General features: G+C 48.6%; 1 protein-coding gene across 1 annotated transcript in view; it reads right to left on the reverse strand.

The window, feature by feature from the left end:
• The window catches only part of LOC128728439 (TOX high mobility group box family member 3-like), a 39,580-nt gene extending 24,533 nt beyond the window's left edge, over positions 1-15,047 (reverse strand). The window contains exon 1 of the mRNA XM_053822065.1: positions 14,964-15,047. Coding sequence (XP_053678040.1) covers positions 14,964-15,047 — 84 coding nt within the window. The remainder of the gene's footprint in view (positions 1-14,963) is intronic.
• Positions 15,048-15,943: the final 896 nt, after the last annotated feature.

A 15,943-nucleotide genomic window follows, 5' to 3' on the forward strand; every position in this document is an offset into this window, starting at 1 on the left:
CATTTCCATGGCTCGCGCCTGGATCGATTTTTCTTCGCACGGCTATTATCCTTGCGAAACAAGCGACAAACAAGCTGCGACGGAGGGCACGGTGCGGCGCCGGGGAGAGGGCATGGGAAGGGCGAAGGAGTCGGCTCACGAAAAAGGACAAAAAATCATCCCCCCCCCCACACACACACACAACACAATCGAAAACAATAATGAAACATTACCAGAGCGGATTTTGCTGCTCATGTTTGAAGTCGATTTCGACTGAAGTCGACTCTGCACAGTGTGTGTGTGTGTGTGTGTGTGTGTGCATGTGCGTGTGTCAGGGAGCGCTAACAGAACGACAAAGAAGGGAACACACAAAAACAATAGATACAATCTACAACAAAATCGAAACGACCGGACGACCGGCGGAACAGACGAGCGAACTGCTGTAAAGGGATAAAAAAGCAAGGATGAGGTCAGTCCAGGAGATGAGAGGGAAAAGTGGGGTGGAAAAGCGGGTTGGTGAATGGTGCAGAGTGTTCCCTCACTTCTCCTCTCCCCCCTCCATCCCCCCGCTCACCCCATTGCACCATCAAAACCCTTCCACTTGGATGTCTGGGCATGTCTTTCTTTCTTTTTCTCTCTCCCATCATCGCATCTTCATCTTCGACGGGGAAACCTCTTCTTGAGTGCGGCACAAACGGTGGAAATCGAAACGGGACGCTGGGCAGAACGGAGGGGATTGAGCGGGAGAAAATAAAAAAAAAGACGTGAAAAAGAACAGAAACACACATACAGAAAATCCATCCTCCCGGAGAAGAGAAGTCTTCTTTCTTGTCCGATTTATCGGAGACTAGAGCTCGGTGATATGATTGGGGGAAACAGGCGGGTTAAAAGGGCTCAAGGGGAGAGTTGGGGATAGAGCCAGTTGGGGATCCCGAGAGAGCTGCATACATATACGAACAAAACGGCGTACGGTGGAGGCAACAAAAAAAACATGAAACATTTCCCGATGCTTCACGATTTCCAGGAAATCGAGCACCAACAGCAATGTGTAACGAGTGTAGAAGAATTTCCCAAACGCACGAAATCTATGTTATGTTGGTTCGAGTTTAGGAGAGTATTTTTTTTATATTCCTCTTACATTTCGACTAATATTGTTTCCCTCGCTCGCTCTCGCCAGCTCTTTCCCCCTCGGAGCCATCCGCTAGGTTTCTCTCTTTCTCGCGCCTTACCGTGGCCTTTATCGCCGGCATTGGTTGATAAGATATCACGAGGCCATGAGAGCGAAGATTAGATTGTTGTTATTTAAATTTTTAATGCCCACTTTCGCAACCAACCGGGCGCTACGATCGATCGAGAGACGAGCGCGAGAGATAGCGATAGCGAGCAAGCGAGTGGGCGCGAATTGGGGAAAAATTAAAGAAAAAAAAAGCAACGAAACATGCTAATCCATAACGAAGATCGAGAAATGCAACCTCGTCAGCGCCACCAATAAAAACGGAACCATCGGAAGGAAAAAAAGGGCTCTTTTCCCTGCATTTCGGATCCTGCAGCTGCGGATTAGAAAGGAGCTCCGGATGACGTTTGCTGGCTGACGAGAAAGAATGTGACGCAATTTTCGTGCAAACAGCTTCGTTTGGAATGACAGCGCGCCAGCAAAACACCGTCAATGCGCCTTGAGAGCTGTGTTTATACATATGGTGTGCGCGGACGTTGTGTTGGCGGCATTAACATGCACATTCTGCTTCCCAGCCGCCGATAACCTTCCGATTGCATGCGGTTTTGATGACGCTGCTATCTAAATTGTAGTTTCATCTTAATGGTACGGTTTTATCGTTTTGCGATTGGAATTGAAAATTCAAATGTAGACACAGGCGGTTATGACGTAAGATTAAATATGTGTGTGAACATCGAATAACATATGCATAGCCAGCCAGTGGCTATCGATTTTTATCACTAACGCACCACAGGGTTGTTCGTTTATTCGCTTTCTGTGCCTGATCAAAGGCAATGACAGTTGGAAAGATGTTTGTGTACAAAATTATACTACATCGATTTTGATTCCGCTGCTGGAATGCATTACCTCCAAAGTGACCGTATCGAATGTGGCTGATTCTTGCCAACAAAGACTGTTGATTCAAATGAGGCCCCGAAGAAAGCTTGGGCCATGAGTATTCATATCGCGCCGAGTGCGTGCTGAAAGGGCTTACCGAAATTCGACAGCGTGGTTCAATAAAGTACGCCCATTGCTTACGCATTCAAATATTGATTTAATATGCAAAGACAAGCAGTAGGCAAGGGAAGGAAAAGCCCAAATTTACACGACAAGCCAGAACGAAATTGCGTTCTTGCCGTCAATCCTGGGCCTCCTCGCCAGCGTTGGTGCCCTTATCGTCGGTGGGCATCTTGTACGCTGTGTTTGCGTTCGCGGAACGGAAGACGTTATCAAACACTAACCCAAGCAGGAAGCGCGATCGGTTGTGGTCGAAGCGATCTCCGTTTGTCTAGTGCGATAGTTCACTGCACTAGTTGGCCCGATTGCGCAGCAGGATTATACTTGTACCCATTCACTGTGGCCCGGTTGTTACGAATACTGCCAGCGTTCCGGATAGCAGCAGCAGAACGCACACAAAAGAGAGAGCCCCTGCTTTATAGCTTTGTTTTGCAACTGCTCTAATTTGATATTCAGTTGCAAGCAATCTAGGGTAAACATTATGAAATTATTATCTTTCTCTCTAGCTCTTTTTCTTTCTCTCTTTTTTTTGTGGCATTTTATAGTGCAATGGAAAATTGGAAATTGCATTTTTCACCAGGAAACGGGAAGCATACATTCGAGCTCACTAGACAGTTTTGTTTGTCGCAGGAAATTTGCTGAAAAGAAAGTTACGAAGAATGCCCCGTTACCGCCAACTCTTTACAGCTTTGCAGCGCCAAATTGAAATTACGGACGTCTGTAGCTTGACAGTTGGTTGGACAACTTGACAAGCCGTGAGGTGTAAGCGAAACTTTGTGATAAGTTCCTCGTAACTGCGTGCAATATCTGTCCTAGCTTTGATTCTCGATTCTATGTGTCTAGTTACGTTGTGGAAAAGCCACCAAATGACTAAGAAAACCGGTACTTTGTTCCCTGTGGTGAAGTACCGTCACTTCAGCCTCGTTCGCTCGTAGAGCATAGGATATTTTTGGTGGCAGCGATAAGTGAAAGTTGCGTCACTACGTCCACAAAACCACGACTCTCTTCCTCCTCAGCTCCACGCTACCTTCAAGGTGCATGTGCTCTGCGTTCGAGTACAACCTACAACATCGGTGCTACGCATTAGGTAACCTCACTATCCGTGGTGTGACGGAAAAGAAGCAGGAAGAAATAAAAAAAAAGCTTGTGGCCCAACAACTGCACCGTAGGGCCCCGCACTGGAAGCTGTCGAGTAAAGTCCGAAGAAGGCGAGTTGAATGTAGGTCGCCTTCAAACAGGGGAGCGCAAGTCGTCACCTCTTGAGGTCGGAATATCATTATCCCATAGAACAAACTGTCAATTCGGACCAGATCATACGGGTTTACCCAGTGCAAATTCGAGTGACAAGTATTCATACAGAATAGGAGAAAATGGAGACAACATGCGTTGGAGAAGATGAAAAGGGAGGGGTTTTCAATCGTAAATTAAAGTTGAGGACGGGGAAGCATGACTCCTTAAGCCATAAAGCGGGACATTATTTAAGAGTCGTAAATAATGTAGCACATATTTATTGCGATGTACTTAATCGCAGCGAATTGCTTCAAACAGGAAATATTTGTACGCCACAGCTTGGGTACCAGTTTTTTTCTGTTTTATTGCACACAAGAAAATTGTGGTCCATAAAATGTACTTGGTCTCGGTAGTAAAACGATGAATGGACGTTTCACCAGCAAGCAAATCATCTCTCGACGTCTTTAACCTCATCGAATTGACCGAACATCGAACTCGACCAGCTTCAGAAGAAGCCCGGCTGGTAGCGTTGAACGTAAATATGGTAGTACTTCATACACCATAACTCTTAGCCTCGTCCGAGAATGCCCTGCCGTGGGATATGCTTCCGTAAGTTTTTAACAGCTAGAACTGAGGTGTTGAGTGCTGAAACACGGAAGCAAAATCACCGGAAGCAATGGCGAAGAATGTCTGAAGGTTTACGATCAAAGGCGCAACCTCACAGGTACTTGCTCGATCGTCGAACCAGCCTCTGCCTACAACTGCATAAAGTTGACATAAAAGAGCGAGGTAGAAGCGCGCACAAAACAACCCTGTCAGTGTTTATGTACAAGGGATGATGGCGAGATTACCTAGTAATGCTAGGCTAAACGTTGTTGATCTTCTCCGTCTAGTCGTTGTTTGAAGGTACGTTGAGATCAATCACATCTGGCTGCATACCGCGGAAGAATGTTTTGGAACCTCAAATGAAATCGAAGCGTAGACCCTCCGTGAAGTAGACAAACAAGGTATGCATGGTATATTTTCGTTTAGCCTTTTGAAGATCCCTATTTCCATATGCTACACCGTTGAAATGACTCATTGGACTATTTTTGCCAGTACTTCCACACTATAGTTTTCCAGTTTTAGTTTTCAGTCATATATTCAAGAGCACTGATCCATTCTGAGTGAATTTAATGATACGAAAACTTATCCTAAAACCCATCGTATTTAGAGCTCGACAAACCAAAAATAGACTTGATTTATCTTTCACAACTCTAGAGTAGTTCATAAGAGCGATCATGCTTTGAGTTCTCGTCACATAAGTAAGGTCATTGTAGGACTTTATTTTAAACACTATACTACGCCTGTTAGCTGTTACCTCAGCAACCAAGATCATTTGAATTCGTCCTCCAGCTGGCATTGGAGCACGTTGAAACGACAACCAGAAGTATTCAACAGGGATGCACGCACATTCCAGCACTTGCATACGCGATCGATGATAAGACGGTTGCGATCGTTGTTCTCTTCCGCGCATATTGGCGTAACTTCCTACGCACACGGGTGTTGGTGGGGGGGCCCGGAAGTAGGAACACGTTGTTGCGTGCAAAACCGAGCCCTCCACATCCCACTACGTCGAGCCAGATGCAACACAATCGGGCACACAAGGCAACAACAAAAAAAGACGTAAGAAAGCAAAAAGAAACACACAAAAAAAAAGAGAACACACAGAAAACAATTCAACAAAAGCTCAAACCACAGGCAAACGTAACGAAACTATCTCGCACGCCCGGTTACGTCGTTAGGTGGTGTGGTGCGCTACCCACAATCACCTGCCCGTGGCGCAATAGAATGAGAAGGCGCGTGTACGCAACGCCCGAGAAAAGTAGAGAAGAAAAAAAAGCTGCTAAACGAACACAACCACTCGCAGGGCGCGCCCTTTTGTAGCGCAAGAATTATGCACTCGTTAGTAGGAGGGCTGCGAGGACGCGTAACAGTGCGGCGTTGCAGATGTAATTTCCCGTTGCTGCTTACAGCTGCTACCCGGAGGTGAGATGCAACAGTTTGGGGTCCTAATTATGTGACTGATCATACAACAACACACCACCATCAGGAAATATCCGGGAAGACCCTGATTTCTGGACGTGAGCTCTACCCAACAGCTTGGACTGTTTATGGAGGTCAAACATCAAACCTCCTAAATCTTCGGAGCGCTCTTGTGTAACACCGGTGGAGAGCATGCTCATCTTGGCTTCTAATGCTCTACTGGGAGGTAATGCATTCACATAACAACAACACATCAGCATCAGGAAATATCCAGGAAGATCAAATTCTGGACGTGAGCTTCTCCCAACAACTTGGTCTGTTTAGGGAGCTCAAACAAAAAAAATCCCCCGAAGATCTCTGACGCGCTGTTGTGTAACACCGGTGAAGATGTACACACGGGTATGGGGAGAGCATGCTCATCTTGCCTTGCAATATTCTACCCGGAGGTGATGCATTCACATGTGAGCACTAAATAAACCTTCGCTCGAAGGAAAGTCTCGTCACAGGGAGGGCATTTATTTTCATCTCTGAGCAGCAAACTAGCACCCGGCAAACAACCACACTATGCACACATCGACGTTCTCCATCTGTTTGCGTTTGTTTGCGCGCTGTCACTTCTAAAAACAATCCACGCGCGTTTCGCGACACGCAATTCGCCTTCTAGAAGCGATCGAAACACAGAGGGTGCAGCAATATATCTTGATCCTGCACTTTTCTCTTGCGCTCCAGTTGTCACCGTTTCACCGGACTTGGCGTTCGGCAGACGCACTTGACTTTGTTTGGTTTCTTGAAAGAAAAAGTACATTAAACCCCTGGTACCGATAGCACACTCTGACGGTGAGATCCCTTGCGAACACCCTCCACCAAACGGACTGCTTTCCAAACTCCAAATTGGAACAAGTGCTTATGTATCGCTTGTTAAGATTTCGCTTTTCAGATGGGAAGAAGGCACACCCGGAGACATCCCGGGACTTCCACACGAGGCGGGTGTACAAACCCCGTCAGTAGATTGTGTTATTTCGTTCTTTGATTTATGGTACAACTTCGGGCATTAGTGTAATGATTTGCATTATGTCACGAAGATCCATTTCGAGATTCGATGCCAAAGTAACTCCCACCCTCTCTCGCCGTTGGACCCTCTCGGGATGCGGAAGCGGCAATAAAAACCCCGCGGAAATCTATCGTACAGTGAAAATGCGAATACGTTGTGTTCGTTTCCCTTCGCAACTGGCACGGCATTCTCGAAGGGTCGGCGGTGAATGGGAAGCTGCTGACAGTCGCGACTCCTCCCTGCTGTCGGCTTTTTGGCCGGAATGTGCTTACTTTAGAAAAGTTCACCCCATTTCGGAGGAAAAACGGTTTCGCGCGTTCGTCACGAGGGGAACGCGCGATTTCCACGGGTTTCCTCAGCACAATCTCTAGGAGGTCCCGTGTCGCCCTAACGACGTACTTCGTTGTACGCGGAAGCGCGCATGTTCGCCTTCTTCGGCTTTCGTTACCAGCCCATGTTCCGCACCGTTCGGTGGAGGAAAGCGATCAAAAACACAATCAGAAAATGCAAAGCATAATAAAGGCGCAACGAAGCGAATAGAGCTTGTGTTCTTTATTGAGAATGAAACCAGAACATGCGTTAGCGATAGGATGTTGTAAACAGTTCAATTTATGAGCTGCAGTTCGCTTCTGCATGACGTGACTGCTTCTTGCCGAGCAGCGCGCTTCTATACTACCCTGCCAGGCTCACAATTGAGGCTAATGTGTCAAATAGACACGCGCGAGCAGGGGAGAGAAAGGCATTAATATTTTTTGTAGCAACAGAAATGTTCCTTGGTATGTAATAAATTCTCTTCCACACTTTTTGAGCTGGGAGGGTGGGGTGTAGTTTTTATTCCACCACCCCTCTCCCTCCCTCTCCTTTCCATTGCTGTTTGTGATTAATGATTGACATCTGTCATGTTAGCTAATGTGCGGTGCGCTAACACAGAGAACAGTGAAAGAGGAAAAAAAAGGCGCTGTTTATGAAATCACAAGAAACACATACTGCACACCGTCGTTTCCGACGAGAGGAAAGATTGAGAGTGAGAGAGAGAGAGAGAGAGAGAAAGAAGCGCGATCGAGCGGGGATTCGAACCGATATTAACTTCGACATGCTACCTTCAAGCACTTACACTGTGCGCTGTCATTAGCGCTGTGGAAAGTGACGATAGAAAGCAAATAAAACGGACATAAACGCCGGTGTGTGGAGCTTTCTTCCAGCGCGTGGACCCAATGCAACGTGACGGAAGGTACGATATGGTAAATTCCGCACCATCCCCTCCTTTCGCTTCGTCAATCAGGGATGTTGGATGTGATACCAATATCTTGCCCCCCAAAAAAAAGGGGGGCGCAACACACAACGGAGAGAAACGGAACCAGGCGAAGCAACGAATTAGCTTCCACACCGCGGAAGCGGAACCGGAACCGGTGGGAGGAAATCGAGTAACAAACACAACAAATCGACGCACACCACAATTGCACGCACTACCCTCGCTACCTCGCTACCTCGCTACCCCAAGCGCCGTGGTGGAGAGCGGGATGGAAAAACGGTGAAAATACACATGCACAGCAACGGCCATATTAACCTCTTTAATAATGGAGGTGAATTTGAAAATAAAACGCTATCATACATGGGTGATGGCGACCGCGCGGGGAGAAACATGGAGGAGATCAGGGGGGGGGGGGGGTGGGGATTGCAGAAGAAAACATAAAACAAAAAGCACACGCACATACGCGGGGGAAGGAATGTGAAAACAAAACCCTTTAACGAGGACACATCGAAATGTGTCATCGAATGTGCGTGTCCACTGTGAAGGTAGGTGTAGTTGTGGTGGAGTACGTGGAGGGGATTCAAGGGTTGTTAAGGGCTGTCGAGAAGGTGAGGGGGGGGGGGGGGCGGGTGGGAGGGAGAAAAAAGGGTCGATAGGTAGCGGCAATTGTTTGTAAGCAACTGAGCAAGAGGAGGGCATTTATTATTGTGTAGTGTGTGGTTTTGTATTATTCTCTGCTTTTTTTTTGTTTTATTTGTTTTATTCATGCTGCTGCTCCACCCTTTCTCGTGGCTCCAAACCAGCCTCCTCTCTCCCCCCCCCCTCCTTCCCTAGCCGCTAAGAGAGTGAAAGAGACAGAAGACAGGCCATTTGGGGTTCGTCGAGGGGCGACTATAAATTGTTCCTTCTTCACGTCAAGAAAAGCAAGCAAGTTGAAACGGTTGTTGCGTCAGTCCAGCGAGGTTTAGGTCATGGGAGGAGTGGGTAAAGGGTAGGAGGCTACGACCACTGAGGCATAATAACTGGATCCCCTTCCCATCCACCCCCCCCCCCCACCCCTCTCCCCTCATTCCTCACCCACCGTCTGTTCTTCATGCTCAATTGAAGCTCATAAACTTTTGCTCATGCTAATCACATTGACCTTCAGCTCCTTTTGAGATCATTTCTAGCGCGCGACATCGCGCTCCTCGCGTCCCCCAGCACCGTGCTCGTGTGTCACCATCACTTCGCAACAACCAACCCCGCGCAGATCTCTGCAAGATCTGACGAACCCCTGTTCGGGCGGGTTGCAGCGTAATACGGCGCGTAAACGCATCCTTCACAAAAGCTGCGCCCTAAAGACTCCGGTGTTGTTTCTTCTTCTTCTTTCTTCTACCATCAACATCCTTAAGGGCAACCCCTCCTTGCTTATAGTCACCCCCCGAAAGGGAGTTAAGAAGGCTAAGGTATCGAAGTACAAGTATTTCAATATTTCAATGTTTCCCCTTCACGAAAGTGCCTCGCGGAACACTAAATCCGTGGAAAGGGGGGGAGAGAGAGGGGGGAGGGGATGGTGGTAGACAGCTAGGAGGGTGGAGGGAGGAAACGAAGGGAAAGGGCGGGAGTGAGGAGCTGGCGGGGATTGATGAGGAATATATATTTATATACATATATATCTATCATGAAGTAACATAATTAATTCCTGTTTCAATTTCTATCCCATCTCTATTCCTCGATTCCCCCCCTCCCTCCCCACTCCTCCCCACTCCTCCCCCCGTACCACCACTGCTCAGCCCTTCTCTTCTCTTCCGCCTACCCCTCCCCACGGCATCCATGCATTCGATCCCCCGAATTGCCAACCGGAATCGTTATCTGATGTTCGGTTGCATGTTTTCCTTTTTCCTCTCCATATTTAACAACCTCGTGTCGTTCGCATTTTCCACCTGCCCCCCCTCCTACACGCTGATTGACGCTGCAAGCAGCATCTCACATCTCGGTTTCTCTTCCTCTCGGTTTCTCTCTTTCACTCTCCTTTCTTTCCGTGCGGCTCTTTCACCGCGTGCGCCGCCTTGTTGCCTTGTCCTCACTACATTTCTTTAATTGAGTTTCTATTTCGAAACTCTGGTTTTCTTTCCTACCTTCCCCTACTAACCGCCCCTCTTCCCTTGCACTATAGACACCCGGTTTATCTTTGCATTGCATTTCCCACCAAAGCATTCTGATACAATTCATTCCACTTTTCTTTTTCGCTGGAAATCGAGGGATTGCAAACCAGGAGAGAAACAGTGAAAGAGGAGGGAGAGGGGGCGATGGGAAGCAGGAAACCTCTTCCTTGATGGGTGGGGGGTTAGGGGGTTAGAGAGGGTTGTAACTTGCCTCCTCCCCCCCCCCATCCCTCCCACCCGTTCCTCTCTCTCTCCTTCCCTACCACGTTTCACCACCGTGTACCAGCTGCATCCACAAGCGTGCTCTGTCGTATTTGTTTTTAAAAACGTTACATTATGTATGTAGCCGGTGTGCTAAGGCTGTGTGGTGTAGGCCAAATCGGTTGCAATATGCAGGGAAGGGGGGGGGGGGGGGGAGAAGGGGAGGCAGCAAAAGAGAGCAACAGCAGCAGAAGCATAAAAATACGAATGTGCGCCGAATGAGGCGAACGAAATGAAATCCGGAACGCGCGAAACGGCACCGAGGGTAAGTGCAAACAGGGGGCTTTTCGATGTTGTGGGATGGTGCGGGAGGTGGTGGAGAGCGAGAGAGAGAGAGAGAGAGAGAGAGAGAGAGGAAGAGAAAACATTCCCACACACACACACACACGCGCACACGCACGCGGAGTAACGCAGAGAAAAAGCAGTAGTAGGGAATAAGGGTTGATGTGTGAGACATGCACGCATCCACCACCCGCCACCACCCGCCACCACCCTTACGATCCTTAAGGAAGGGAGAGGGAGGGTGGGTTGAAAAAAGGGATCATGTAAGGGAGGGTGAGGTGCGCAACTCGGCCAAACAATGGCCTCACAGCCGCGGTGGGGGTAAGCCAGCCTAGAAAGGACGAATGGCGTTCGAGCGCGCGCGCGCGCGCCAGTCCGCTTAGCAACAAACAAAAACCACTCGAATGGGGAAGACGAGTGAGGGGGGGGGGGGGAAAGGGTGGCAAAAAGGGCCGAGGGAGCTCGGGCGCGCGCGCGCGCGCGCGAAGAAACCGCGGGCCCGTAAAAACGAGGCCGATAATAATAACGACCAAGTGCCGGATGAGTGGTGCCTTCCTGAGAGGAAGGCAAGGAAGCGGGGTGGTGATGCAGGGGAGGGTGGTTTAGAGGGTGGTGTTGTAAAAGGGCTCTTTGCGAAAAAAAAGAAGAAAAAATCGCAACCAAAGGCTCGGAACGCGCGGGGTAATCAAACAGAACAGGAACGAGGAAGCATTGCAGCAGCGAGAGGGTTGCAGGGTGGCAGGAAAGGGGTGGAGAGAAGGGCTCAAAAAAGGGATGGGTGTGCGGACGAGGGAAGAGGGTGCATGCTGGGTCGAAGGGGAAGAGGGAGGGGGGGATGGGGGAACAGATGCAATTCCAAACAGACGTAGATTGTAAAATGCCATCTTTATCTAGTCATCGCTTCCACTCTCCCTATCTCTTTCTCTCTTTCCCTTGCCCTTTCTCTTTTCCTCTCTTTCTCTTTTTCTGTTTGCCATCCATCTTTCGTTTTCGTTTCTCAGCATCATTGTCCTCCCTTCGCTATCCTTGTCTCCTTTCCACCCTGTGTTGTGTGCGTGCGGGTTTCTTCTCGTTTTCTTTTTTCCTCCTTCCTTTTCCATTTTTTTTATTACTCTCCTTCTCCCCCTCCGGGCAACATGCGGGGCTCTCTCGTTTGCCCATTTTCCCATTCTCCTCATTTCTCGACACACATATACATAACCTGTTTAACAACATTTTCTTCCCTTCCCTGCCTCCCTACCCTACCCCTCACTCGTCCATCAACAGTTCGCATCAATCCACCGTTCGGTTCGTTCGCTTCCTACATTGCTTTCATTCTCATTCGCTCCATCTCATTCTCTCTCTCTCTCTCTCTCCCTCTCGCTCTTGCTTCTCTTCATCTCTCTTTCTTTGTGCCGTTGACGGTAGTCTCGAGGACCGCAACATCTCGGCAATGAAAAGAAAACAGAAAAAAAACACAGAAAAGCACAGACACACACACGTGAAGCAACGCGAAAGGCATGCCAAGAAACATTAATGAACAAGGAAAAAAAGCACTCAAAAGAGGAGAAAAAAAGAGGAATAAAATAAAACAACGAGATGAGGAAAAACATAAAAACACACAGCATACATTCATCCCTGGACCGGCCAAGCGGGGGGTGTGGGGCTGACAGGGGCATAAGAGAACGAGCTAGAGATGTGGACAAGCGAGGGTGAGTGGCGAGGCGAGGGGGGAAACATTTAAACCTCTACACATATTGGAATTGCCTTCGCAAAGGTGGACCGTGGGTGGAGCGGGTGGCGGGAAAGGAAGGAATGGGTAAGCGAGGAAGGCAAAGCTGTCCGCGAGGCGAAGCATAAAAGCGCAACAGGGAAAAGAAAGAAGAAGAAGAAGAAGAAAAAAACAGTCGCAGTCTCGATTTAGAGCGAAATAAACAACAACAACAAAAACAAATCATCGAATGAAAAAAGAAACGCCCTAAAGGGGCCGCAGGGGAAGGGCAAGGAAGGGTGAGGAGGGAGGGAGGGGGGGAAGGGTTGGAAAACAAAAGGGAGAAACACGAAAGAGGTAGCAAAACGCACCGGGAGGAAACCGAAATCGAGAAACAAACTAAAGAGGCTCTAAAATAAATGGAAAACAATAAAAAAAAACGACGCACTTCGAAAGGCTCTCAAGAAGCATGCCAAGGTGAACGAAATAAAATAAAAAATCGGGACTGCGCTGTAACTGCCGCCTTAGGTATGTACCGCTGTGCGTGTGCGTGCGTGTGCACATGCATGTTTCGCAGTTTGCATACCTTTAAGCGTGAAGGACATCCGGCCCTGAGGGAAGGAGAATGAGAAGGATAATGCGAAATGCAACAGGCGCTCGCGGGAGCATTTACATTCCGTTCAATTGCCTCCGTCTGTTGATCGATGGTTGTGAAAGGGTTGTGAGGAAGTAGTGGGGGAGGGGATTGCAGTAGTTGATCAATCAGTGCCGTATATATGCGATGAGACAAGCGACATGAGCGAGACTCCGCAAGCACCTTCATACGAGAGCGATTCGGAGAAAGACGTCAGACCATTGGAGGTAGTAATTAAATATGCTTCATCTTCTTCGAGGCTGCAGGAGCGGGACCGATTTCGGTTGTCTCGTCTTAGGTGGGAGACTATATTTGGACCGACTGTTCCTGCGAGTTAACTTAATTACTTCCTTGATATCCAGATATCCAAAAATAGGCCCTACGAAAGATTCCGGCCATTAGCTGGCAATAATCGCGCCATCTCACGGCTAGAGGGGATTGTAGAACGAAAGCAGGTTATGGAACAAGCGTTCACATCTACCATCCCTGAGACATTAACAGGAATTGAGGGAATGGCTTATGGGCGCCTGGTTCTACAAGGTCAACGACGTCCACGAATATCGAGCTACTTTAGCAATATAGTACCGCCTAATCGTTTTCCTGTTCTCCTTTAGTTTTGTTCCGAAATCCTATTCTTGCTCTGGGAGGATAATTTCCTCTAAGCTCGAGGACCAACCGCCAAACTTATCGGAACCAGGTTTCCAACAACACCGTCGAGATGATCAGGAATTCTCCGGACAACAACGTGTCCATGTCCTTCAAAAAGAGCCTGAACTCCGGTCCGGATACGCTTTTGTCAAGCATTTCTGAGACATTCTGAGGGATGACAAACAAACCACTCGAAGCTCTTACTGGCTCATTTCCAGAAAAGGCGCCCGGACTACGCCGGAATGCAGTAAGGACACGCGTATTGCACTTGCGTAAGGACACACCGTGTTGGAAGTTGGCACGGCAAGTCATCGTCTGCTAGGCATGAAGCCCCAATTGGTGATGACGTTGGTGCGCTTGGTGGCCTCGCTCAGGGCTTCTCCAACAAGCTGTGCCACCTATTCCCATCTTCCAGCTGGCCGCCCAAAAGTGCGCCTCCAACGGCAAAGGCACCAACCCACGCCCCAATTTGTGCGTTCGCAAAAGACGCTGGAAACTTAATCAACTTTAGTCAACTCAAACACTTTCCCCCATTTTCGGAGTACCGGAAGCGCGTTTGCGTGGAGGCCGTTCCTGCGCAAGAGCCGAGTTTTGCATGCGGCACGTATCGAAATGGATGCTGAAACTGAGCACACTTTGGGTGAAGTTTTGAGGAACCCAACAAACGGCCCAACCGTGTGTGTGTGTGTGTCGAGGAAGTCATCCTTTCGCTTCCTGCTGCACACAACTCGCATCCTCAAAGAACCTTTATGCGACGCAATTTTGTTGAGTTTCACAAACGGCATCAGTGGGTTTTCTGATGCATCAGGAACTATTGGGAACGTCCAAAAGCGTACCGGAAGTTATCTAAAAGAAGTGACCGATCAACGAAGTCGTTTGATGAGGTGCTGTAAGAATTCAATTCATGAGGATTTCAGAGACTTCTATGAATCGATTGGAGCTGCATTGGGAGCGCCAGGAAGAAGCATTTTTCAAAGATATGCCCAGGGTACGAAAAAGATCTAATCCCTCTTCAGGTCGCTGTCGTTTGATGTAAACTTTTCGTCAGTGTCAGTCGTTTCGCAACATCCCAATAAAACACAAACAACGCGCCGCTTCTCCAAAATGTAATCTAAAGTTAGGAATAATCAAATTCCCAAAAAATTAGCTCCATCATCAGAGCACGAACCTGGTCTACGTTATACGTTATCCACAGCTCCAACAACTTGAGCAGGTTTATTATACAGAAGTTAAATTGAAGCAATTACACCCAAAAATGTGCCAGACTTAGAACATGCGCAAAAAGAAGTAACAAAGAGAGATCCCCCTGAGGCTTGCACAGTTCATCGTGCGTTGTTGGCTCAGCTGTTACCTGGTACCAGGGTTGATACCTCCTTTTATTGCGATAGAAAATCAGCCGGAAAATGTTCAACCCTTATCAGTGAGAGGAAAAGCGAACCAGCATAGATTGTTTGCTTTGAATCGGGCACTCGAGGGTGCACTCCCTCGTCGTCCTAGCGCCCACACATACGCCCACAAACGGAGGCATTGTACTAACCTTGTACACGTACTGGTCGAACATGTTGATGTCGAACTCGCTGCCACCAGCACCGATCGGTGCGGTGTTGTAGCTGGTTTCCATGGCGCTTTTCCGCAACTCCTGTTGTCAGTTGTTGTTTTTGTTGTGCCTGTTGTTGGATTGGCGGCCCCCTTTTTGGCGGGCACACACACACACGCACACACACGCACACCGGGGCGGTGTGGTTGAGTTTAAGGGCTCGAGAACACACTCACATGCGAGCTAGGTCCGGCAGGACGACACAATTCCAGCTAGCCCTAGACCGGCACTGACACACGCGGCACATACACACCCACCCAACAATGGAACACACCCGCGCGGGGTGGTGGTTGCCTTCCACTCCTCTCCTCGCCCTCTTCCGGCGAGTGGGCTACGGTGAGGGAAGGATATGCAGTACAGGATGAAGGATGGAGCAGTTTTGAGCTCTCTCCTATTGGGTTTGTTTTTTGTTGGTGCTTCTGTTGGGTTGGGGTTTTTGGAGATGTTTTTTTTTCTTTTTCAAGAACACATACACACACGCACGCACGCACACGTTTGCACGTTGGTTTGGGGTTTCCTTGCCCCCTTCTTCACACCGCCTTCCTTATCGTTCTTGGCCACACTGGGTGGGGGAAAAAAACACGTGCGAAAGGATTTTACACACTTGCTGTAAACAACGGTTTTGGGAACAGTGAGATTATTATGCATATCGACACAGGGTGAGAGGTGGTAGAGGGAAAGGCGAAGAGTATGGTGGGTGGTGGATGGTGGAGAGATAGAGAGAGAGAGAGCGAGAAAGAGAAACCAGAGAGATAGAGTGAAAAGAAGAAGGCTAACAAAAAGGGCACGGCAAAGCAGCACTTTCAGGCCTTCTCCTCCACCTCGCTCACTGCAAATCCTCGCACAACCCCAACCTGCTTCCCCCCCCTCCCTCCCTTTCACCACCTCTTTCATTCCCCTTTCCCACACCACCCACGCGC

The sequence above is a fragment of the Anopheles nili genome, chromosome X, assembly GCF_943737925.1.
Source record: "Anopheles nili chromosome X, idAnoNiliSN_F5_01, whole genome shotgun sequence".
Taxonomy (NCBI): Eukaryota; Metazoa; Arthropoda; class Insecta; order Diptera; family Culicidae; genus Anopheles; species Anopheles nili.